The 27,319-nt window shown below is 39.7% G+C and overlaps 1 protein-coding gene and 1 long non-coding RNA gene across 6 annotated transcripts in view; one reads left to right on the forward strand and one right to left on the reverse strand.

Moving 5' to 3' along the window:
* gata6 (GATA binding protein 6) overlaps window positions 1–15,078 on the reverse strand; it is a 23,653-nt gene extending 8,575 nt beyond the window's left edge. Inside the window, exons 1-4 of one of the 5 annotated variants that reach the window (XM_043689024.1) lie at window positions 14,768–15,078; window positions 12,391–13,286; window positions 3,792–3,958; window positions 2,450–2,500 (exon numbers count right to left, since the gene is read on the reverse strand). In XM_043689024.1, the coding sequence (XP_043544959.1) occupies window positions 2,450–2,500; window positions 3,792–3,958; window positions 12,391–13,286; window positions 14,768–14,811 (1,158 nt within the window). In that variant the 5' untranslated portion in view covers window positions 14,812–15,078. The remainder of the gene's footprint in view (window positions 1–2,449; window positions 2,501–3,791; window positions 3,959–12,390; window positions 13,287–14,767) is intronic. The other 4 variants (XM_043689028.1, XM_043689026.1, XM_043689027.1 and 1 more) reach the window with 4 other exon arrangements.
* Window positions 15,079–15,689: 611 nt separating this feature from the next.
* The window catches only part of LOC122549356, a 154,413-nt gene continuing 142,783 nt past the window's right edge, over window positions 15,690–27,319 (forward strand). Inside the window, exon 1 of the long non-coding RNA XR_006311502.1 lies at window positions 15,690–16,581. This is a non-coding gene — a long non-coding RNA (uncharacterized LOC122549356). The remainder of the gene's footprint in view (window positions 16,582–27,319) is intronic.

The following is a 27,319-nucleotide window of genomic DNA, read 5'->3' on the forward strand; positions in this document are numbered from 1 at the left end:
TTGTGAAGGCGATAGGTGAATACAGATGGGGGGGTGAAGGTGATAGGTTGGAGCGCAAGGTGGAGCTGATAGGTGGGAAGGAAGATTGAACACGTAGAACAGTTCAAGATGGCGGTGCCAATTTGGAAGGTTAGATCTGGGATGAGGCTTGGGGGAGGGGTAGATAAAGGAAACTGGTGAAATCGATGTTGATGCTGTGTGGTTCGAGAGTCCAAAGCTGGAATGTGAGGGGTTTTTCTTCCAGGTGTTGGGTGGCCTGGATTTGGCGGAGGCCCAGGACTTGCATGAGTAGGAAGGGTAGTTTGCAGTAGATTTGTTGGTGCGTGTGTCCCAGAGAACATCTATAGGATACACACACCAAACAACCCCCTTGTCCTATGACCGATCACTTGAACTCGCCTCCTCCACTGCCAAATCCTAGCCACCTGACGCCTGGAGGAACAACACCTCACCTTCAGCCTTGGGACCCTCCAACCACACAGAATCAATGTTGAGTTCACCAGGTTCCTCATCTGCCCATTTCCCCTCACCTACTCCCAGATTCAACCCTGCAACTTGGCACTGACCTTTTGATCTGTCCTACCTGTCTAGCTTCCTTCCCAACTATCTGCTCCACCCTGCGCTGCAACCTATCACCAACAACCCCCACCTGCATCTACCTATCCCCTTCCCAGTTACCTTCCACCCACCCCCATTTATCTCTCAGATCCCTTCCCCCTCTCCCACATTCCTGATTAAGGGCCTATGCCTGAAATGTTGATTCTCCTGCTGCTTGGATACAGTCTGACCTGCTGTGCTTTTCCAGCACCACACTTTTCAACTCTGATTGCTCGCATCTGCAGTCCTCACTTTCTCCTTTGTGCTCACTCAGTCTAAGCACCCAATGATTTGTACGTCCTTTTTTGTTATGATCTGACTGTACTGCTTGTAAAATAAATTTTTCACTGTTCTTTAGGTACATGGGACAACAATAAATCAAATGCAACATGTAAGGCTTAGCTCAGGTTGGTCACATTTTTCCTGCAGTAAGATTATTTTGTGCATCTATTCTGGAAGCATGTGTGCATATAAACTAACTCCATTTAATGTTCACATCAATTTGAGATCTGACCAAACAATTAAATTTTGCAAGATGAGCATAGCGGTAAACAGATATGCTGGTGAGAGATCATTTCCCCCGAACAGTATAATGATACACTAATTTAGTTGTCTCTGACTGCTCTGAGTGGTACTGTAATGTAGAATTGCAGCTCATTCTGGTAGAAGCATATTTACATCATAAATAAATAAACGTAAAGTTTGTGGTGCAAAGCAGATAACAAGATGAGATGAAAGTAAAGAATATGCAGGTATAAAACAAACAAAAACGAAACTGCTGGAGAAACTCTTAAGTCTGGCTGCATCTGTGGAGAGAGAAACAGGTATAATGATTCGGGTCCAGTGACCTTTCTTCAGACCATTCAGACAAAGGTTCTCTGGAGTCTGAATGATATGGAGGTGCCAGTGTGGGAGTGAGGTGGACAAGGTCAGATGTCAGATGACACCAGGTTATAACTCAACAAGATTTTTTGAAATCACAAGCTTTCAGAACCCTGTTCCTTCATCAGGTGAAGTGACAAAGGAGCAATGCTTCTAAATTTTGTGATTTCAAATAAACCTGTTGGACTATAACCTGGCGTTGTCTGTCTTCTGACCTTGGATTCAGAAGTTTAACTCTGTTTCTCTCTCCACATATGTTGGCAGACCTGCTGAGTTTCTCCAGTAACTTCTGCTTCTGTTTGTTTCAGACCTCCAGCATTCACAGTTCTGTATTTTCTAATATCAGATTATCGGACATAAAGGAGCAAAAGCATTCCATTGTAGATTAATCTTGCTTTGCATTATTGCAGCTGTTAGGAAGAACAACATTTCAAAAACATACATTTGGGCAACTTAAGATATTTTCAATAGATGCGGTTTTATACCTTTCACTTAGTTAATTCTTGCTATTAAAAAAAACTGCTAGGAATATAACTACCCCAGCCGGTGCTTGTCTGGTTATGAAAAGTAAGTACCTACAAACAATGAAAAGCTCGACTATTTTTTGTCAATTTGAATATTATCCAATGCTGCGAGAGACTCATACTACAGGTTAGTACCCAAATGGAGCAAGATTTCACTCAAGTAACCTAGGAAGCTGGAATATTCCGTGCATTTTCAATTCGAAATGGATCCCAGGTATCTTCTATTTCGAATTGCCATTTGGACACTGGTGGATTATTAACCCGAGGATTTTAAGTGTCAGGTTTCATTCACATACACACCCCAATCCCATTTCCAATTGCGTCACATCAGGAACGTATTCAAACTGGAAAACTCACGTTCAATCTGGATACGGTTCAAAGTTTATTTATGAATAATTGGGTGGGTCGACATTTAATTATATGTTCAACATTTTAAATCGTCTTACTTTATCAGTTCTCGCCGCGTTGCCCCTTAGATCCAGACTTGATATATCTTGCTATAAATCAAAAACAAAATGCCATCGTGTAATATATCGGCGCTAAATGTTCCCTGCAGTCTCAAAACAAATCCTAAACTCGTCCGCTACCACTACCCATTCAGAAAATAAAATGGAAAATCGAGTGTCTGATCTTTTATTTTATCCTGGCAGAGGCTCCCAGTCCCTTGCCGACACAGATACAATTTCAATCCTGCCGTGTCTCATTAAATGTAGAGATAGGACAAGTGCTCTCCCAGAATTGAAAGACTCCCAAAACTGTTTTGTTACACATTTATAAAGGGGACTCTCAGTCGGCCGACTGGGGGAGACTGGGTGGGGGAAGAATCAGTGATTAAAAGAAAACTAATTAACACCATTTTAACAAAGTCTCGGTTTGGCGGGCCACACATGAATAATCGTTTCTGTTTTGGTCACATTGGAGCAGACACATTTTACACCAACATCAGAAAAGCCTTCACCAACTGGCTTGGAAATTCCCATTGTGCGAATCACATGTTTTTGGTCTTGGGTTCTTCCACTATCAGAGAAACTATTTCCATTTTCATGTAAAAATAAAGATGATTAGGTTCAGGCCGGTTGGCCCTGGGGATTAAGAGAAACGGAGAAAGGGAGAATTTTATTTGGCCCCGTGTATTTTGGAATGAGAACTCAGTAGAGCCCGAACGTCACAACTTAGTTCTTAACAGTGACAGGCCCGTTGAGTATTTGAGGCCATTATTGTTTGGTTTTTTTCCCATTAATTTTAGCTTCTTTGTATTTATCAGCTTCCCTGTTGGGAATAAACCATTATCGTTAAACATTCCTTCCCTGTTGCGTCTTTCTGTGAATGTCAGGGATTTAAGAAAATCTCGGGGGGAACAGACGAATAATAAAAAAACATGGAGTGGATGAATACATTTCGGTGCATGATTGCCGAACCAGATTGTATATGAATAACGTTGTAGCTACAAATGCTGAGATACTGTTTGTTGGAGGTGAGACCTTACCTGATAAATACATGTCAAGGTTAAGTTCTGTTTATGGTGTTGAGTAATAAGAGTGTTAATAGTAAAAGCTATACTTCACAATCGCAAAGGATCTTTTAAATAATCGGGTGATTGGACAAATAGCCCATCTAAATGTTTACAAATCCCAAAGGCAAAAATGCAATTTTCCCTCCCTTCGTATTACACTTTGATCCGTGTTCTTGGGACGTTTGCTGCCTTATCGAGCCAGGCTATCTGACTTTCTTATCAGTAGTACCTTCTGTATCTGGATTACACTGGCAAGAGTTACATAGGTCGCTTACCATTCTCTTCTGAGGTTTGATAAGAGGTCGGCTGAGTCCGTTCATCTTATGGTACAAACCGCAGGCGTTGCATAAGTAGTGCCCAGTGCCATCGCGTCGCCACAGGGGAGTGGACATGGAGCCACAATTCACACACTCTCGGGCCTCGGAAAGCTCTTCCAACAGCTCTGTCATCCACATCCCCACAAACAGAAATAAGGCCAAGTTATTGATGGAATTAGGGACACTGAAACATTGCACCAACCATCGAAAATATAACCTTGCGCTCTATTTCCATTGTTTATTAAACGTGTCTACGTTTTGTACAAGTTTGACATTTTTAAGATAAATACCATCAAAGAGCATGAACTTCTGAGGTTTACATTTGCTCTAATTTAAAGGGAAAATAAAAGGGATTCGCAAACTTCTCGAATGTTTTCAAAGTATTCAATCAAATGTCCTCAATTTCCCCAGAAGTGAAGAATTTCAGCATTTTATTTTATTTTTAAAATAAATAAATGCTAATTATGTTTCCGGATAAATGTAATGTTATTTTGCAAACACTTAATAAGGGAGAACACATTCGTCTGAAATTCCTCTCTCCACTGTGCTGACTAGAATTCGAATTTGATTTTATTGTCACGTGTACTCAAGTACAGGAGGACAGTGAAAAAGTGTACAGTGTCCCCATTCCCAGCGCCATCTTAGGTACAAAGCTATCTGAGTACAAAATCTTAGGTACAAAGTAGAAAAGTAAAGAATGTTAAAAGTTAAACATCTTCGTATAAAGTAGAAAATAAGGTTAAAAGTCAAACATCACAGTCCTTATTAGAATTATGTTGAAAAATAAAGAAATAAAGACTTCAACGGTCTTAGGTACTTAGCCACGCTGAGCTCCCACTCTCTCAGGCGATATTGCCTTAAAATAAACTGATTTTTTTTCTGCAGTAAAATAGCCGAGAGGAAATTCAGAAGTACCATTGTAAGTAGGACAGTCTAATTGCAGGAAGTTTTATATCTTAGATTTCTCCGATGAATACACATGCTTGCTGGAAAAGACATTTTTAAAAGCTGGGATTTGCTACTCGCCTGAGGTTATACCACATTTAGTGCCTGGTCCAAGCAGTTTTATTGTTGACTGTATAACCCAACTCTCTCTCTCTCAACTTCTGACCTGGTCAGCTAGCACCGCAATTCGGCTATTTGTTTTTGCCACGGTGCACACTCAAAATAAAAAGTTCGACTTTTTAACGATTTGGATGTGCCGGTGTTTGATTGGGGGGGGGGGGGGTACTTCTTCTTTTAACTTCTTAACGAAATAGTGTTACTGCAGACTACTGGGCTTCTCTCAAATCCTGAGCATTTTGAACATGCGAGGGCGGCATGGTGTCTCAGTATTAGTACTGACAGCGCACGGACCCGGGTTCGATTCTAGCCTCGGGCGATTGTCTGTGCGGTGTTTGCACATTCTCCAAGTGTCTGCCTGGGTTTCTCCCCATCATCCAATGACGTGCAGGTTGGCCATACTAAAGCCCCATAGTGTTCAGGATGTGTAAGCTAGGTGAATTAGTAAGGAGTAATTACAGGATAACGGTGTAGGGGAATGGGTCTGGGTGGGTTAAACTTCGAAGGTGGTGTAGACTTGTTGGACCGAAGGGACTGTTTCCACACTGTCAGGATGTTAATTCTAAAAACAATGCTCTACATGATTGACCCATTCCGCTGTTTATTGTCCTCTGCTTATCTGAATCATTTAAAATGAATGGGATAATTTCTTCCTATTTACTAGATACTCATAATTCGTTATCAATGTTTTTTTTCGGTATGACTTCATGACTTCGGTATCAGCCCAAATCTGACCAAAAACTTCCTTTAGACCGATCAGTAAAAGCAAGGCTGTGAACCATCTGATACTGTATATCATAAAGTGAGACATGTCGGTAAACTGGTGAAACATTTAACGTTGGCTATGCATCCAGACCCAATTAAGGTAGTTGGGAGGATAGTATATCTAGATTGAAGAAGGCCTCTCGTTCTATAAATCTGAGATTATCCTCGTCCCTGTTGATTTTATTTTCTTTTATGAAAGTTCGCTAATTAAATATATCACAACAGACTAGTATCGGTAGAAACATACTTTTAGCGGTACAGAATAAATGGGCCGAAGGGCCTCTTCTGTACTGTATAATTCTGTGAAGGGAACATGTCACTTATTCTTGTTTTTAACTTTTCGTCTCTTGCTAATTGGAGGTTATTTTCTTTGGTAGTTTTTTTTCTTGAAACTTAAAAATAAATAAAACATCTTCCAAAAGTACATATTTGCAGAGATAATAAGGAACGAAAAGGAAGCTTAAGGTCTATAAAATACCGACAGACTGCTTGAAGAGCAAAACATTGCAGCAGAAGTTGGAGAGTACATTAGAGAGACTACATCAGACTAGACACGACGGAATTACAGCAGTACAAATCTGATAGCTGAAGTTTTGTTCAATAGCCCAGCATTGCTTGCACCTGAAGTTGGAAGTTTTATTAATTTTTTAAAATTATCTGAAGTGACAGAGATGATCACATTTCAGGATCTAATTTTCACTTTTCTCGCCCTTGCACGTACAGGGAACACTATTGATTCTGGCCCAAGGTTCCCTCCGAACCGAGAACCTATATTTCCCTTGCACTGATGCTGGCCAGTCTGACCTTGACACAAAATTTTCTCTTACTTACGGCCAATGTAATAGATTTGGCATTCTTGAGGTGATCAGCAATGTAGAAAACAAGGCAAGAACGTAGCCCTATTGTGCGCAATGAAAATTGCAAGAGTTGTTCAAATGCAAGAGCACGTGCTTTTCTCAGTCCTCATAGCAGTGCACGACCCACAACTTCAGGCTGTAAATCAATAGCGCTATAATGCCATCAAGCAAGACGGCTGGACTTTCTTGCAATTGTCCTCGTTAATAATGATGATGAATGCACCAGGGAATCCTCGTGGGATCCATAAACGAAGTCATTCTTTAGTGAGTTACCTAATAACACAGTACTTATTAAAGCCACTTGCTAATTTCCAACGAAACATTTAGATAGAGCTCTTTTCTTTTTTTAGATTCCTCTCTCGAAATTGACCAATCGAAACATTGTGAGGAGTCGAGCTTTGGAGCGCAAATGCTGCAAAATTGTTCAGAAAATGTGCATGTAACCGACAAGTCTACACAACAAATAACTGTTTGATGGTATAATCTCCCAGACTGATTACTAAAACAACAAACATGAGCCCAACAGCCCAGAGAGAATGGCCTTCTTTCTCTCTGTATTTCACAGCAATTGCTACATCATCGCTATCTGCAAATAAGTTGCGATGTTTCCACAACAGAACAGTTTACTTTGCGAGTTGTTTAGAAGTTAATTGATTTAGCACCATTGTTCCCACATGTACCTTGTGATTGTAACTGACTGAAGAGAGTAACAACGCCCTGATGAGCTGGCAAATACGAATTGACACTGACACAATTATCCTTGCCCTCACACTTTTGTAAAAAGTGGAGTTTTATTGCAATCAAAACCGACAAAAGGTAGAGTCTTGCGGGCTCTGGAATTCTGTAACAACCAGATAAACGCAGCAAATGCTGAATAAATCAGGCGGATAAATTAAATCCTAACGAAGAAACATTAACAATTAATTATTAGCTCAGCATTCAAAATATTGCCCATTAAATCGTTAGCCCTTTGTGCTGTTTTGAACATCAGTTAGACCGTTCAACGGAATTTATATCTGGGAGGCGAAACATGATTCAGTGCATGTAGCACACAATCTGCACCACATTTTGTAAACTGGGGGAAAAAAAACTGGTTGTAGTTTCACCGATTTAACTGGCTCTGCCATCATTCCAGGAAAACGTGGGAAGAGTTTCCGATTTTTGCGAAAGGAAATATACCAAAATGTTGATGAACCCAATGTTTCTATCGCTGCACTGTCGCCCGCGTCCCCAAGGGGGGAGAAATAACATTTATTTATCAAATTATTTATCAAAAGGTGTCAGAATGAATTAATGTACAATTTAAATAAACTAGGCCACAGCTCATGCCTCCATTTCTTGAAATCACACCAAATATCACGCATAGTTTCAGAGAATGTGTGTTGCTCTGACTGAAAAGCACGATTGACTACAACATTGCTCGTCCATATAAGTTCTTTTGATTGGCAATCTGGCCTAGTAAAAACACTACCTCTGAAAAATTCTGTTTCGTAGAAACGGCGTCTTGTGAGGTAAAAAAAAAATCCCTGGCCTACTGCGGGATGCTGCAACCATTATTTAGTCAACTTCAGCATAGATCTGCGTTAGTTTAGCTGCTTTCATCAGGGCCAGTCATATTCCTCTGGAATGTAAATTAGATCTCTCCAAATGAAGGGTTGTTTCAATCGCAAGTGTGAACTTTAAAGTTAGTGGCAACTGCTGAAAGTAAAACGTCAATTTGTTTTTGTATGGTTCAAACATTTCTAGTTGCCAACTGTTCCAAAGAGTAAAAGTTGATATTTATTTAGTTTCCTTTGATTCAGCTCAGTGGGAAGTGAGTCTTAAATAAATCTTTGATCTAAGTAAAATTAGAGTTCTCTTGCCCATAACGTACTGACCAAAAGATTCAACAACGTTAGTGGAAAGGGGGCACTAACCCATTGATTTTGCAATGAAGGCAATATGCAGAGGCTTGAAAAAGCATTGCAAAATGTCCATTGCGGAATATCCAAATAATGAAATCTATTTGATTTTCCAAAGCTCTAGATTCTTACAAATGTCTAAACCTATCACTTCTGAGTTAATATTTAGTCATTGCGACTGATGTTAGATTTGATTCGGATTTTTAACGATGTTAGATTTGCCTTTGTTCCAAACCATTGTGTCATTGTCTTCTAAAAGTTATTTTATCCTTCAAGATCAGGTCAGACAAGATAAGCATGACTAATGTCATTAATAGGAGCGTTTTGAAGAAAGTAAACTTTACTCTAATTAGTGGTTTGACCCAAGAAGCAGTTGTGCAGCCAATTTTCCGCTAATTGAGGCTAACAAGGCAATTTTGTGGCCCGCCGCATGCCATCCTTAACCCTAAACCATCCCTTTGGCCGAGGAGATCCAGAACTCAGCGGCAAGACAATGCAATTGAGCATTCACAATTACACAAAGTGATTACATAATGTAATTTTGCCGTTTATTGTTATGAAAGAATTAAAGTTGATCACTGATTAAGGCATTTAAGTCGTCATTGGACAGGCATATGGACGTACATGGAATAGTGTAGGTTAGATGGGCTTCAGATTGGTATGACAGGTCGGATTAAAGTTGATCACTGATTAAGGCATTTAAGTCGTCATTGGACAAACATATGGACGTACATGGAATAGTGTAGGTTAGATGGGCTTCAGATTGGTATGACAGGTCGGCGCAACATCGAGGGCGGAAGGGCCTGTACTGCGCTGTAATGTTCTATGTTCTATGATTTCCCCTCCAAAACCTTACTGAGCGCAAAGCATTCTGGATTGTAGGCTGACATTATTGCTGAGTTTTAAAAGTGCAAACCAAAACATTATAAGAAAGTTAGACCTTTTATAAGGCAACACAATTCAACTCTGCAATGTGTTTTGGTCTGGCAGAGAATTACTTAATGACGACATTCTCTCATATAGTTCCGTTAAATAGAACAAAAGCTATGGGGGAAAAGTGGGAACAGAGGATTGAGTTGCATGATCTGCCATGATCCTATGGAATGGAGGAACAGGCTAGGAAGGCTGAATGGTCTTTTTTATATATATTTAATTTTCACCCTAAACTCTCAGTGTCTCAAATTCTTACGGATGATTTTGGTATTTAAACATTTCCCAATGGCCTGTTGTTTATAGGGCTATTACTATTCATGGAGAAAGTGAGGACTGCAGATGCTGGAGATCAGAGCTGAAAATGTGTTGCTGGAAAAGCGCAGCAGGTCAGGCAGCATCCAAGGAGCAGGAGAATCGACGTTTCGGGCATGAGCCCTTCTTCAGGAATCCTTGGATGCTGCCTGACCTACTGCGCTTTTCCAGCAACACATTTTCAGCTCTATTACTATTCGTGTTCAGGTAACATGTAATACTCATGTTCCTGATGAAGGGCTCTCGTCGGAATCATCGATTCTTCTGCTTCTACGATGCTGCCTGATCTGCTGTGCTTTTCCAGCATCACACTCTCGACTATGTTCAGGTAAAAACCTATCAACAAATTATATTCAGAAGGAAAGGGTTGCACAGACTCCAGGAGCTTGTAACATTGGATCTTGTTTTACTAAAGAACGAAAGAAATGTTCAATGAAGGGTTCAGGAAAAGGAAATTGCTGTTTTTTGGTAAGTGATCATCGGTGAAAAAAAAACACGCGATCCCTTTGGATTCGCTTTACTTTTGGTTGTAAGAAATTATTAATTGAATTCGATTACTACGTAGAGATTAAAGTTTTAGAGGGGAAAAGGTAAAAAAAAAGAGATGAAGACAATGTTGAGGAGAATTTTATCTGGCCAAAGTCAAAGTTCTCATGTTTTATCTGTTTGCTACTATATATGGCAGAGGGGCGGAATTTTTATTCGTTTAAGAGAATGTCGTAGTGTGTTATTAATTTCAAATTACAGGTTTAGAAACTTTCCAGATAATTTCAATTTGCTTTAAGATTATTCAGATTTGACGTCGTTTAAGTACTTACTTACTTACTTATAACATGATTTGGTCTGCCTGCCTTGAGAATTCATTTTCCTGTTCAAATCAATAGTTTCCCTTTATCAAAAGCAGTTCGAAGGTACCAGAATGTAATTGAAACATTACACCGCCTTTCACAAGAACACACGACGCTACCAACCAATTTATAATTATCGGGCAAATTAAACCTGGGGAATCCCGTGGTCCAATTTGTTTTCATTGCTAAATCCCACATGGTCGTACAAATAAACATAAAGCCTTTAAAATTTCAAAAACTTAACAGAACTGCAAGCTTTTAAATTATTTTGTTACTATTTTGTGCAGCCCAATTATGCTTGGGGTTGGTTTAGCTTATGGTTGGGTTGTAAAACGGTGTAGTGCTAACAGCGTAAGTTCGATTCTCATTGTCACTGATTCTTGCCTATGAAGGGCTCTCCTCTTGTCTGAGGAATGGCAGCCCTCAGGTTAAATCGCCACCAGTCGTCTCTCTCTGAGTAAGGAGAGAGCAGCCTTACGGTTTGGTAAGACTATGGCGACTCACAAACAGCAAACGTTTCCGACACAATCTGCTGCATCCAGATAGGCATCGATTAGGGCCATCACACCCTGCACATTTTCACAATGCAGCAGTTTAATTCAGCCTTTACTCCAGAATATGACGAGGTCTGAAGTCTCAATGAATAGGAACGACAGTACTCCTATTTATTTTTGCATGAGAAATCTGTACTCTAAGAGCTCGCCAACCAAAACATGTCTACATGGTGTGACATGGCTTCATTACTTATGGAGGTTATCCACCAAAATCTAGTTTGAACAGCAAAAATCGTACTTTGCAAATATACTGGGGGAGTCCCAGAAAGCATAGGTTTAAGGTGAGAGGGGAAAGGCTTAAAAAGGACCTTCACGCAGAGGATGGTGCGTGTATGGAATGAGCTGCCAGAGGAAGTGGTGGAGGCTGGTACAATTACAACATATGAAAAGCATCTGGATGGGTCTGTGAATAGGAAGGGTTTAGAAGGATGTAGGCCAAGTGATGTCAAATGGGACTAAATTAATTTGGGATATCTGATCAGTATTGACGAGTAGGACAGAAGGGCCTGTTGCCGTGCTGTACATCTCTATGACTCGAATGTGAGATATTGTAAATTTATTAAAAGATTAATCCACACAACGTGACCAGATGTGGTGTATCAGAGTAGCAGGAATTGTCAGTGTACCGTATTGCTGACTAGCATGTTTAGCCATTTCAGATTACAACACAAGTCTCAATTGCAGTAGTTTCTGTCGATTACCAATGATATATTTCAACTGTGTTGGATGTCTGTGGATATGTCTCTATCTCTCTTTCTATCCAATGCCCTGAGAATTCACTGCCAAAATATTTAATTTCGATATTGTCTTCGAATATTGTTGAATATCACCAAAGTTTGTAACCATTTGTAACGGATCAGTACAGATGTTGGTTTATCCTGTTATATGCTGCTATGGTAATTGTCACTGCAAGAATACTGGGTAGGCGAACTGATCCTAAATCCTACAAACTCCCATTTTGTTCTGATTATGTCCATTACAAATTGATTCCTCTTGATTTTGGCTTCTGCTTTCATTACACTGTTTACTGATGGATCAATGATATACGTTGCCCAAGACTATTGGTTAATTTACAGTCACAGATTGAAGAACGCTTCCTTGGTAGATAAGGTTCAGAAATTTCAGAGAAATCCGAAAATACATCAGGAGATTTAATATTCACAATAGTGGCTCCTCGATTTTAACACACCAAATTATAACATTTGTTAGATTTTTGAAGACAAAGGCCAAGGACACAATTTCAGGTCATAGACCGGACCAGAGTGAGTTAACGTGTTCATGAGCCCCAACATTGATGTTTTCAAACACTACAAGGGTTGACTTACCTCCGTTGGGTCCTCGGACGGGTAGAGCTGTCGGTCTGCCTTGCAAGCTGTGCAGCATTGAGTTTTCAAAAGATCCCGCTGCTGTCCAAGCTGAAGTCAACTGTGGCCCAACGTAAGAAGTGTAAGGGCTGGGGTAAGATCCATTAAGAGGCCTGGCCAAAGGGCTAGGGTACTGATCTCTGCCATTCATATTCAGACTGTTACTGTAGCCGGAATCCCGAGCAGCTCCGTTGGAAATGGGAGGGCTCGGGGAGAAGGAGAATCGGCTGGAAACCATATGGTGAGGACTGCTGGAGCTATAGGTTGAGCTGTCTGTGGCAGGCTGAGTCCAGACCGAGTGGTTAGTAACGGGATGACTCTGTTGACTTGAGCCGCTGCCCTGGAGATAGGGGATGCTTTGGATCATGGAGCTAACCCTGGTGGTAGGAACGTAGACTGGAGAATTCGTACTGGAGTGCATGAAATTGTTAGGAACATCGTGAGGGTACGCACTGGGACCCTGGGCAGCTGCCACAGGCAAACCTTGGTACATTTCAATCGACGGAGGTGTCACAAATTCCCTCTTTATTCCTCTGGGCAGGAACAGTTTGCCTGTTTGATCCAGATCCGTTATAAAAGGTACAAGCTCTTCCGAGCTCTGTCCAAAGTAGGTGTCCACTGATCTCTCCTGTACAAGCTGGCGCCTGTCAGTGTCCAGACTGTTGCCCGAAGATGCCTCGAGTCTCAGGCTGTCTTCTGATCCCGAGCGTCCGTCTCCTTCGCGCTGAGAGCGACCGGCAAATTTTAGGTAAGGCTGGTCCGCCACTGCCGAGGTTAGCTGTTTTGCCACGTTTGACCACTCGGGTTCATTGAGGTCCATCCAGGTTCTGAGCAATCTAAACGCCACAAAAGGGGTCCTGTGGAGCAACCCGAAAGAAATAACACAGTAAAAGTGAATAACAATAGGGGGCAGAAAAACACACTCACAGCAAGACAGCAATTCTCCAGTTAGTTGTTAATTCAATTAAGTCGAGCCCGCTATTATCATGCTGTCGCCCACCAGACAAAACGAACAATAGGATCAGACATTTAAACATCTTTTTTAAAAACAAACATTCCAGCAATTTGGCATGTCTGTTTTTTTTTCCCTTCCCCCCAGCACAATTTGACTTGATAAAATGATTCAGAATAACTGAGCTACTGATTTCCATAACGGATTGACAGGATTTGCTAGGGCCTGGGAGATGCTTTGTGCACCTATGATGGGATATAAATATTCCAAAAGTACTTTAGAGCATTGCTCAATAGCGTTCATTTCCTCTCAAAAGTTTAAAGTGATTAAAGCCGCGGACCAAGATACAGACAGGGATTTTAATTCATCAGTTTAAAGAGAACACTGATCTTAAATTAAAAAAATAAATGAGCTAAAAGGGCAGAATGGGAAAGAGCAAATATCCAGTGTAACATCAGAAATAAAACTATTACTTTGGTCATCACACATGGTTGAATTTGGACGCGTATGAAGTGTCCTGAAGCTGGTGGCATGCAATTGCTGATTATGAAATCACCCTGAAGCTAAAGTAGCGCCTTTCAACAGAGATCAAGTAAAGCAGTACAGCTGTTCAGCTCTGACTGTATCGACTCCGATACGACATGGTTCACTGCATTTATTCATCCGGTATCTAATATAACTACTTTGGGGGCTGACTAACAAAACAGAAGTGCGGCGTGGTCGAGAAAAAACAAAGTGGTTGCGTTTCAGGCGGAAAAAAATCAGCCCCCAGCCCCCAAAACAAGTTTTTAATAGGAGGTTAATCGGCTTCGAGATTAAACAGAAAGAGCAAACTTACCATGCAACAACCAGACTTGGCTACTCAACGTTGTACCTTTCACCCACCTGGTTTACTTGCCCCGAATTTCACCCTACACCGATCTAAATCATCCCAAATCCTGCCTTTAAAGTTTAGGTTATAAAGAGCAATCGCGTTCCCTCCTAAACAGGTCCAGAATGGAAGCGAGTGTCGGAACATGCTGAGACCTGTTTCCGCCGCTTCCCCCGACACAGCTTTCTCTCGTTATAGAAATGTATAAAACGAGATGAACGTCGCTACTGCATTGAAGCCAGTAAGACCTCCTTATAATACCCCCTTAATAACCAGGGACCTGGAACGAACTGCTCCGAGACTTATCGGCAGCTTGCAAACTGGAAAGCCATTAGCTCTCTCCATAGCAGCGAAAAGGGCTGAGGTTTCGAGAGATAAGTTCATCAGGAATTACAGAAACCACACATCGATAGAGGTAGGCCCAAAACGAACAGTAAGTAATATGTCTTAGTTACGCCAGACTAGTGTAAGATAACTCCGAGATAAGAACTATAACAGATAAGAACTAAACGCACGATAAATAACCACAAAAAGATCCGCGTACTATCACAGCCGTCATTCTACACTTGAACCAGACCTCTCAGCATCTAGAAGAGTGTGGACAGAAAAGTGCCGACCTAATGGTGGTTTGCCATCAGTTAGGTGTTTGGAGAAGTCCAGTGTGCCTTAAGACCAGTGTGTCTAGGTGCTGGGTGGTAGAGTGCGTGGTTCTGCTCTCTGCTGGGCTATTTGAGAGGAGGCAGCGCCTTGAACACAATTCACTGGAAAACTGGAGATGCTGATTGGATTCACACAGTGCTGACTAAACACAGACTCTGCAGCGCCTCCACCGCGGTGTCAGCTCTTAACATACACCATGACCCCTGCAGAACTGACCCACAGACAGACTTGGTGGTGTTCTGCGCGATTCGTTTATATCTCCAATCCCCTTAGATAGGTAGGGACGGGAAGACTGAAGAAATCAGAGACAGAGTGGCAACTAGAAAGAGATAAAAGCAAGAGAGAGAGAGAGAGAGAATGTGAAAATGATCGAGTGGAGGAATGGGAGTTGGAGAATCTTTGAACTCCACTCTTAAACACTCCAGCCCAACACCAGATTGCCTTCTGGGGGAAAAAAAATGTTAACGACAGGAAACTCGAATGCACATTGTAATTAACTGTTTTCCAACAATACAACACGAGTTTTTTTGCGGCAAAACCAATGATGCCAGGATTGGGTAATACTCAATGGACGTTGTACAATGCTGTCGATTTGACCAACTTTTAAGATCCAAACAATTTGACACTAATACCTGTAAAGGGGGTATTATGCAACATTATGCTGACACGACCCTTGCCGTTAGTTTGCTCTGTTGCTCTGCCTGTATTATCTTGCAAACGATGAAGCGGCCCCACCGCAGGGAGAGAGAGAGAGAGAGATGTTGCACGGTTAAAATAACTGGGTTGCCCTGAGGTCAGGTGCGCAGTGAAACATTCAGCTTTCTTTCATCAATCTTGGCCCAAGCCGACAAAAACTGGCCTGGGCAGCCTTTCACAGAGGACACGGGCTGGACTCTGTACTAGAACATTCCGAGTTAAATAAAAGCTTTCTTTTTTTTAACAAAAATCATAACTTCAGCGAAAGTGGTTGCTTGGAAAAACTCGGAAGTTAAGGCAGGATTTAAATGAACGAGTCATTTATTTGATTTTTATAATCAATTGTGCGGACGCAGTGTCCGCCGTGTTTAAAAAAATCCAATTCTTTTAAAAAAAACAATTTGGGAAGTGTCTATTGGAGTCACTGACAGACGTAACCCTAACCATGCTTTCTGAATGCCTGCTACAAGTCGGCAAGATTGGGCGATACTGAACTAGCGACCTAAACCGTAAAATAGTTTGTTGTTTAAGAGTTGAAAGTGTCTTTTCCCCCCATCCGAAGGAACCCCAGCTTCTCACAAAAAAAGCAACAATGCAGCTATGCCCGCACAAAACCCGATCGATACTGTCGTTACACTTAGAGAAATATCGATATTCACGCGCCCTCGGATCAGTGGGAATGTGGGCATTTAACTCCTAGTCAGAGATGGTTTGTATTGAGATTGCAATTGGGCGATAGTCGTTTTTCCAAGACATGGTTTTGATTCCATTATCAGCTTTGAAAATCCCTCACGTCCAGTCCTGCGAGAGAGTGACAAATCTCTCTGTATCGCAGTATAAGGATTTTTTCTCTCTCTTTAATTAATATTCTGTCCTCTCTGGAAGCCGTTCCAAAAGGTTAGTTAAACCATCTGGGAGTCAGCGGCCTGACACCTTCACTGCCTGACCAGGGATCCTTCTTTGAAACTTAAAAGTAAGTGATAATTTACCGCCGGAGTTCATTACCAGAGAAAAAAGACTGTAAATCGAACAAAATGCGAATTAAAACAAACAAATTCGTTCAATTGGTGAAATCGCTTTGATTGAAATTGTGGGATGATCTTGCGTCTCGTTGGTGAAAGAAGGATCAAGTTGTGGTGTGTGTGATTTATAAATAGAGGAGTCATCAACATTGACCGCCTTTTAAATGTTTTTACAAGTAGTATTTAAATTACCTTTTACAACACTCAAAGATAAAGGTGATTAGAAAACTGGTCTAGAATCTCGTTGTTAGGAGTTTTACCATAAATGTACTTTATATCTCTGATAGAAATAGTTACATGAGTCAAGAACATCTAAAGCCCATCATATATATGTCTACATGTGTATAAATAAGACTCACACAGTGGTGTGGAGCCGGTAACGCGAGCAGACAGTTGTTAAACAGTGCACTTGACCGGACTGTATTTGTGTATTCATCCAGGGAAACGGTAAGTAATTTAATAGTTTTTATTCACAGCGATTACCCCTCAGACATGGCAAACGTCATGCATGAGTTCAACTTCGTTAATGCAGACACGATATATCCTGTAGCTTCTAACCTTCCTGAAGAGGAGGGAATTTTCATAAAGCTTTTCCAACACCTTGTTTAGTAAATGAGCCCAAGTGTATTTCTCTAAATCGGAATTGCATTGTTAATAGCAAAGCTGATGAAATCTACTAGATTTACTGCGATACACTGTAACTGATATCATACAAAGAACAATTGATGGGATTACTTTGAAAAATGAGAATTGAACTTTTTTGCCGACGGTGTATATATACGCTGGCTCACTTTAATTCAGATTGATTCGTGTTGACGAGGCTTAAAACGGGCCGCCCAGCTGTGAAAGGTGGCCGGTTATTTTTTTTTCCCGAGCAGAGTAGAAAACTGAGAATTTCATTCTATGTTCAGTGTCTGGCTCGTTACAGCAATCGAGAAGGGGCTGCTGGCTCACCGAGCTCTACAGATTGTTGTGCTGCCGCGGTCAACAGAAAGAGTGATGAGGTGACTGGGCTAAACAGAACAAGCTGTGTGTGTTCTCTCTCCTCTGATAGCAGTGTTAAAGAATGGCACACAGGAATGACCGCTGGACGCCGTACTGTCTCCCCATTCGAGAGCTCTCTCACGTTTTAACAGTGAAGAAAGCAAAACAACATCAAAACATTCGCATCCCCTAATTGCTTGGAGTTGGGTCTTAACATAGTTTAATCCACCTAGTACGTCAAAGTCAGGGCGTTGTTTGTGTGTGTGCAAAATATGCTTCATCCGACATCCCATTAAATCATGTTGGTAACAAATTATTAACAAATAGGTTAAAGGTGTTCATGTGCTTTCAAATGAAAGATGCTCTAGTTCTAATATGATGATATCACTGTCAATAAAGGTGACTTCTTTGTGCATTGTTTATTCACCAGGAGGCTCTTATAATTAAAGTTCCAACAGTTCGCCATTTCGCAACGCTGGCATTACAATTTAGCAACATCAGTAGCAGCTTTAATTTTTTTCTGGCTGCTTAACTATATGACAAATTAGTTTTAAATCCAGCGGCGTATAATTCATTTTCCTTACATAAATTCTCAAACTTCTGTAACGCAGCCAACATTGAAAAATAAATGACCATTTCGGTTCGGTTCTGTAAACCAAGCGTGGTCAAATTATTACATGCGGTCAGCTGCAGATTCCTACTGTACCGAGTCAAGCTGCTCGCAGTCACATTCTCTGTGTTTACAGAGATCCAGTTTTTTAAAAAAAAAATCTGTCCTTGTGATCGAAACCCTATGAAGTACAGTGTATATATCCAAAGTTCATGAATGTGTATGAGGAAGTTGAAATGAGTTTGCTCACCGCTTCACTGATTCATTATGAAAATGCGTGGATGATATCGAATGTTCCTATTATGAATTTCAAGCTTCTTTTTAATTCTAGTTTCTCACGTTTAATCGGACGTTCAGTGGAAAGATGCTGGATATCGCCTTAAGAGAATGCATAATTTGATTAACCATACAAAAACCCCTCGAAAATAGAATCAGCCCTGATTGCGAACGAATCGGAGGCGTTGTGTTTTACCCTTATAAATAAGTTGTAGTCAAGACCACCGAGTGAATGGATTAAGGCTGCAATCACAGTATATAAACTTCCAAATAGGAAAATAGCTCTATCGAGCACCGCAATTGTGTAGAAATATCGGATCCAATAAGTACACTATTAAGTACATACAACTTCTATCAATACGATTCAGAAAAGAAATGAAGGGCTTTTCTTCCACATTTGTATAAAACAAACTCTCGGTTCCTTTCCTATATATGAGATTCCAAAGTACTGAAGGCATAGACAATCCATTGCTGGTTTTCAGTGAATATTGATCTGTGTATTGATATGTTTGGCACTGAATATAAAATAAACGCGTGCAGGCCGCACCACCTTTTGCATGATTTGTCTGACTAACTATCCATTTTGCTATGGTTCACGTTCTGTTTCGCAACATCACTTTCTTTCATCAGAAATACAACTGAACAATAAAGAATTAGCGCTAGGGCTCTCAGACTTATGGTGTAGGAACATAAAAACAGGGGAAGGCAATGCCACTTACCGATCCAACACCGGCACCTCCGCATCCTGATTAATGGCAACATTTATTGTTCAGTTTCCGCATTTTTGAGCATTATCACATAACGTGAGCAGTATTAAGCATTGGAACTGAGCAGAATGCAGCCTTTGTGTTAATTCCATTCGGTATTTCCCCTAATTGGAATGATCATTCCTATCAGCATTTTAACATTTAAGATGACAATTCTTTATTCACATTCAACTTATTAGCTAGCGTTCAATATCCCAACTTTACGATTGGAGCTGAGGAATTTGAAGTCAGCATCTCGATTATTTTAAATAATCAGCTAATTCTTCAAACTTCAATTTCTTTTTTTAAATGCACGGGTTGGTACTTTGAAAAATATATTATGGAAATGATTGCGGCGTGTCCTTCCTAACGGTTAAAATAACCACATTATTAAACAATTGCAGATTTGACTTAATACAATTCTACAATTACAGGTGTAACGTAGAAACAGTGAGATAATATGTCGCCATCACTCAGGTGTTGAGAAAGTAGCTTTAACGAGGTGAAGTTTCAAACAATATGTAATTGATAAACATTTTCAGTGTATTGCAGTTAATGAGACCAAATATTACAGTTATTGACTCTTGCTCATTCTAAATGTGATATGCAATTCTAACTTGTGAATTCTTCATTTTACGCCTTTTAGTATAGAACTATTATTCTATACATACACTTTTGAAAAATCAGTTGACAAGTGAATTGGGAATAATATGTGATCGCACTCTCACCCTGTTTTGCAAATGAAACAAAGCAACGTTCGAGTTTACATGTTAAGGTTTTACTGAAGCGTGAAGTCCAGAGGCTAATTGATGCCTAGCTCCAATTTCTGCTTTTAACCTTCCCAAGCAGATGTCAAATCCTTAAATTCATAAGTTATGAGGCTGCCAGTTAAAAGACGTAAAAATGAATTAAACCTTCGTGACTATTAGTGGTTCAGCGCTAAATTCACAGGTAAGATATCTGACCATGATGCCTCAATACGTTCTGTTGACAAGAACACTACTGAGAAATTACATTTTATAGTTCGCTATTATCTATATATACATGTAATGTATTCGTTTTGTAATCTTGCAAACATTCGTTACAACAGAGCACGAATCGCCAGTGAAAGATTTAGGAATGTTAGTAACAAAGGCTAAACATATAGCCACCAATGCAGAAAGGGCGAAGTTGATACCAATGTGAATCGAAAATTTGTGAAGGATCTATGATCTCAGCTAAAATTCCTGCGACCGCAGGCGTATCATTTTAAAACAAAACATTTTTAAATTCTCTGTGTGCACATTTATTAAAGTCGATTCGTCTGATACTTCAATACGAAAATATGATTCAAATATTTAGGATTTTGGAGGAATAAGAGAAATAAATATTCAGGCTTGTTATTTATCTAATACATTGTTTCATGGTAATCAATCATATGATTTTTTTTAAAAGGATGGATTGTTGTATTTCGATAAACCTAATGAACGAACTGGCAGGTGCAAATTGAATACATTTGGGCTCTTTGTACCAATTGCCACAAATCCAAGTGGCATGATGCTAATTTAGTAAAACTGAAACATTTGGCTAGAAAGCTTAATGCATTTCTTACTGCTCGAATACATGTTCGTAATCTATTGACAGACTTCCTTCATTGCTTCATTGGCTGCTCCCCAAACACGAGTCAGTCTCCTCTTCCCTTGTTACATTTCAGTAGACCCAGAGCTTTGATTTAACATTCCCTTCGTGTGGGGAAGTGTTATCGCGCCTTTTAGATTTTTAAAACACATCCTTCATTTTTTGATGCCTTTGCAGCTTTTGTCTAAATCCAAATATATGCAAGTAAGCGGGACACCGTATCTTCCCATGGTTTAAGGAAGGTAAACATGGAGAAGGAACAAAGATAGAATTGGCGCTAGCACTGTCATAGGTCATCTTATCTTTCCATTATTCCCTCTCCAGATATAAACCAAGCAGCCAGTGTTTTCTTCTGCCATGCAAAATAATCCGTCCAACCGAGCATCCTTTTGATCCTTTGTCTTAATTTTTTTGGTTAAGTACATTCCTATCTGACTTACAGAAAGTCAGTCTTTCTGTACGACAATCAGAATGTGTTCTGCTCTTTTTCGTTTGGTCCTTGCGCAGAATATTAGATTAAAAAAAAGTAGTCTCAGTGTAACTGATAGTTGTGACCTTTGACTTGTGTCGTTGTTCTACAGGATGACCAAATTCTGGGTGGAAGGAAAATTCCAATTTGATAACATTTCCTATGTTTCATTGTCAGAAGGTTGTCTGATGTTGCTTGTTTTAGAAAAGGATTATGTGGAGTCCAGTGCATAATCCAAATATTGTTTACAGTCTAGAGCTATAGTTGTAAACTATTGACCCAAGAGTTATAGATACACCAGAGAATGCACATAGCCACTGACGAGAGATAGAATTCATGCTGAACATTGGCTACTTCTGAAGTTAATGGCAAGATAGCTGTATTTTTAGCAGTTTGTTGAGAATTAATAACACCAAAACTACAGTTAATAGTTGTAATATATAATTATCTTTTATTTTAAATGGTATTTGTTTCTATTTATTGCCACAAGCAATAGAGGTTTAATATTAATAGCCAACTTGTACATTGCAATTTACCAATGCTACTGACTGCTAACCAGAATTGTCAGTTAACAGGCAATTTGAACACTGCCTTTTATCTTATTGCTAATCAACATTGAGGATTTCTATTAATAAAGAGATTAAACTTGAATTATTTGTAAAAGCCTCATAAAATTTTACTGGAAAATTATGTTTAGATCAGCCTTATTTCACAATCTGGATTTTCTCAATCTTCAAATAAATAAATAATTAAATGGTACAATATTCTGTCATTGCTTGTTTTCCAACTAATCAGTAATTCCTTATCTATATACACAAAATCATAAATTCAACCTATGTGAGATACAAAAAATGGTAAATGTTACTGTCTGTAATACACCAGCTCATTCTTTATTAAAATGAAGCTATTTCAGTTTCCATGCAAACATGGAAAGATAGAAAATAGCAGTATGGGTAGGTTAAGCATATGACATTACCTTGGAAACAAAGTTAACAAACATGCCATCCCATTGAATTTTTCCAAATATTATGAGAGTAGATGAAGAAAATGGCATTTTTCTTGTTTTAATTTCACACAGGTTTCAATAAAATGCACAGAGTGCAGCCTGAATTTTTACATCACTTTTGTTATCAGAAAGCTCTTATGTACATTGAAAATGTACCAAGTATTTAGACTGCAGTGAGTGGAGGTTTATAAAGATATCTTTCCAAAACATACCATTTCCTGACTAGAGAATGTTGTGAAACCGGTAATATAAAGTAATATTATTAAGATCCTATGACATCCTAAGTTTCTGATATGTTATGGTAATTTTATTACCTTGTAGTCACAGCACAATATGCAACTAGAAGTCAGGTTCACTCAAAGTTGCCTACTTTATTTTTAAACATGAATTTTGATGTCAGATAGCTATAGCCAATTCAGAAACAAACAAATAATGGGTATAGTTTATGGATGTATTGATAGTCATAGTGTCATACAGTATGGAAAAAAAAACCCTTCAGTCCAACTCATCCATACTGACAAGGTATCCTAAACTGAATTGGTCCCATTTGCTTGCATTTGACCCATATCCCTCTAAACATTTCCTATTCAAGTACCTGTCTAAATATCTTTTAAATGTTGTGAAATAGTTGGCATTCAGGTACCTTTTAAATCTTTCCCCTCTTACGTTAAACTAATGCCCTCTAGTTTTGGACTCCCCTACTCTGGGGGAACGACTTTGGCTATTCAGTTTATCTATGCTTCTCATCATTTTATAAACTTCTGTAAGGTCACCCTTCAGCCTCCTATGCTCCAGTAATAACAATCCCAGCCTATCCAGCCTCTCCTTATAACTTAAACGCTCCAGTCTCGGTAGCATTCTTAAAAATATCTTCTGCACCCTTTCCAGTTTAATAACATCCTTCTTATAGCAGGGCAACCAGAATTATATGCAATACTCCAAAAGCGGCCTCAACAATGTCTTGTACAGCCACAACACGTCATCTAAATTCCTATATTCAATACTTTGATCAATGAAGGCAATGAAGGCACCCCTTTTACATGTAATGCCACTTTCAAGTGACTTTGTTTCTGAACCCCTAGGTCTCTGTTCAACAGCACCCCCCAGGGCCCTATCATTAATCCTGTAAGTCCTGTCCTGGTTTTTCTTACCAAAATGTAACACCTTGTATTTATCTAAATTAAACTCGATCTGCCACTCCTCGACTCATTGGCCCAGCTGATCAAGATCGCATTCTATTTATTGGTAGTAGCGAGTTTTGGGAAGATTTGTAGCTCAGGTTGAGATTTTGGATGTAGGTTTGCTCGGATGTAGACCCCCATCTACCACCCCTGAGAAAAGGAACAGGAAGTGACTTCACCACAGGAAATAACAAGAAATGACATCACCAACCCAAAGAAACCCAAATATATAAATAGAAAGCAGGAAGTTTCAGCATTGCTTCGCCTGAGGCCCACTGAAGATGTTACCTAGTTGGGGAACAAAATGTCTAGAAATGAACCTTCCAGCTCAGCGAGCAAACCTACATCCAAAATTCATTGGTAGTTTTTGGAAAATATATTTGGATGCCTTTTATCTCTGTCACTAATTCTTGTAAAATTGAACTGCCCAACATGCTATTGTGTCTGTTCATTATCCAGTAACTGATGAATAAATTTGTTTGCCAGTATGTTCAATAAAGCTCTAGTGAAATTTTCCTTCTCATCTGAAGTTCACAAACATCGTGTTTAAGTGTATGATATAACTAATCTGCTAATAAACAATGGCAAGAGCCCCCAGTTCAATTCCTAGGTTTAGTTACCTAGTCACTGGGCAAGTAAAGGTGCAGTGTGTAACACACAGAGCATGGAGATGCCTATGATAATGCAGTGAGATGTTGAGATTGTAACAAATAGGAAGAATGAAAGCGAAAAATATAGCAGACATCAATGTCAAACTAGTAGCTGCTTCACAACAATGTCAACAGTGAAAATTGGCAGTGGATTAATAGTTAGGCCAGAGCAATAAATGCAAATAACTATGTTCTATTTGATGCTTGAGTTTCAAATATTTGGTATATTTTGCTTGGATCAGGAAACATTTACAATGGAATTGGTTATTCAGTTGATTTTTATTTTTGCTCAAATGAGTTACATGTTTTCTGGGGTAAGTACCTGCCCATTCAAACTTTTTGAGGTGCCTGCTGTAGTCACTTATATAGCTGTATAGAAAGAGGAGTGAACGTGATCTTTGTGCAATAGGTTGCAACTTTCCAATTTGGCTTAAATTTGTTACATTCCTGAGGGTCAAAATACAAAAGTGTAAGACCTCTACATGTTACATTGCATTAATCTATTGAGAACCAAAAGCCAAATTTTGGTTTCTTCAAATGTTTAGTGTTGGCTAAGGGGATTTTTAACGTTTTGGGTTTCACATCAATATATGACAGAATGTGAAGTGTGTATTCTGCTCTGTATTTGCAACAGTGTCAATTGAAATTATTAATGAACTTTTAAGTTGCAGTACCATGCAAGTGTCATAACTAGCTCTATATACTTCTTTCAAATATCTATATCATTGTGGTTAGTGAAACTAAATAATTAATTTGAGTTGTGATCACGTGTGGCCCAGTTTTTATTTTTAGAGGAATTTTTACGCGAATCAAGTTAAGAGAAATTAGTGCAGAAGATTATTTTCCATTGCAGCAATAAAGCACTTTTCAGCTCATATAAATGCATCCCAAAACTATATTGTAATTGCAGCTTCCAAAGTACATCTCACTGCAGCCATGTGAGTTTTTCCATTTCCACCCAGTTAGTGTTTCTGAGAGAGGCTGTGAATTTATTGACAAATTGCAAGAGGTTTCTTAGTGTGGGTTCATGTTCCTTAGGAACTGATTGCCAAATTCATTTCCTAAACGTTCCTGACAGGCAAGAGAGCCAGACACTTTCTTCCCATTAGCTTGGATTATATTTAAACTAGGCACCTGAGAAAGAAGGACCAATGTCAAAGTGCACCATATAAAACATCTTTCAAAAGCATTTCAGATTAATTCAAGAGTTACTTTGTTCCATAAGAAATAATTTGTCTTCCTATTATTTACAGCAGAATTTCAGATTATAGTAGCATAAATGAAAAATAATTGAGACATGTAAGTGCTGTCATCTGCCACTTTTATGTCATGGAAAATCATGTCTCTAACTTGATTGAGTGTTTTGAAGAAGTAATGAAGAGGATTGATCAGGGCAGAGCGGCAGACGTGATCTATATGGACTTCAATAAGGCATTCGACAGGGTTCCTCATGGTAGACTGGTTAGCAACGTAAAATCACATGGAATACAGGAAGAACTAGACATTTGGATATAGAAGGTTTAAATGTAGAAGACAGTGGAGTGTTATTTTTCATATTGGAGGACCTGTGACCAATGGTGTGTCATAAGGATTGGTGCTGGGACCCCTACTTTTTGTCATTTATGTAAATGATCTGGATGTGAACATGTGGGTATGGTTAATAAGTTTGCAGCTGACACCAAAATTGGAGGTGTAGTGGACAGTGAAGAAGGGTACCTCAGAGTACAACAGGATTTTGATCAGATGGGTCAATGGGCCGAGGAGTGGCAGGTGGAGTTTAATTTAGACAAGTGTGAGGTGCTGCATTTTGGAAAGGCAAATCAGGACGGGACTTATGCACTTGATGGTAATGTCCTGGCGAGTGTTGCTGAACAAAACGACCTTGGAATTACAGGTACAAATTTCCTTGAAAGTGGAATCACAGATAGTTAGGTTACTCAAGAAGACATTTGGTATGCTAGCCTTTCTTGGTCAGCGTATTGAGTATAGGAGTTGGGAGGTCATATTGCAATTGTACAGGACATTGATTAGGCCACTTTTGGAATATTGTGTGCAATTCTGGGCTCCCTGCTACAGGAATGATGCTGTGAAACTTGAAAGGGTTCAGAAAAGAATTACAAGGATGTTGCCAGGGCTGGATGGTTTAGCTATAGGGGGAAGCAGAATAGGCTAGGGCTATTTTCCTTGGTGTTTCAGAGGCTGAGGGGTGAACCTGTAGAGGTTAATAAAATCATGAGGGGAATGGATAAGAAAATCGGCAAGGTTTTTTTCCCCGGGCTGGGTGAGACCTAAACTGAAGGGTATAGGTTTAAGGTGAGAGGAGAAAGATTTAAAAGGGACCTAAGGGGCAACATTTTCATGCAGAGGGTGGTGCGTGTATGGAACGAGCTGCCAGAGGAAGTGGTGGAGGTTGGTACAATTATAACATTTAAAAGACATCTGGATGGGTATATGAATAGGAAGGGCTTAGAGGGAAATGGGCCAAATGCTGGCAAATGGGACTAGATTAATTTAGGATATCTCGTCAGCATGGACGAGTTGGACGGAAGGGTCTGTTTAGATTAGAGTGGTGCTGGAAAAGCACAGCACTTCAGGCAGCATCCAAGGAGCATGGTGTACATCTCTATGACTCCATGACCCTATGTCAATGCTAAGTGATGTTGTTTGTGAACCTCTGCGAAAGTAACAGTGTAACTTGAGATACAGGTCAACAACCTGGATCACAGTGAAACCAGGAGGCACGATACTGACATAACTCTAATAAGTAGACTTAAAAAACTTTGACTGCACAGTGGATGTAACAAAATTCCAGCCTGGTATGACATTATTTTTGATCGGGTCTCATATGAAGGAAAAGCAAATTCGATCTATTCAGATGTCTCAGTGGTAATTCACTGAAATGATAAACAAGTATTTCATGTCCAAATGTTGCCATTTTCACAACATCATAAATTATGTTCACTGTGTCTCACTGTACAAGACTGCTCACAAGTTTGTTCAGCTTTTCAACTCAGCAATGATCTTTCAATGCTCTACCTGCTCTACCACCTAAAATCATTTCCATAAAAAGTTACAATTCTGCCCCATCTTAGCTTATGTACAATTAAACTCTTCGCTGTGTCTTTATTATTCATGAAATCACCTTGCGTT

Source organism: Chiloscyllium plagiosum, chromosome 4, assembly GCF_004010195.1.
Source record: "Chiloscyllium plagiosum isolate BGI_BamShark_2017 chromosome 4, ASM401019v2, whole genome shotgun sequence".
In the NCBI taxonomy this organism is placed as follows: Eukaryota; Metazoa; Chordata; class Chondrichthyes; order Orectolobiformes; family Hemiscylliidae; genus Chiloscyllium; species Chiloscyllium plagiosum.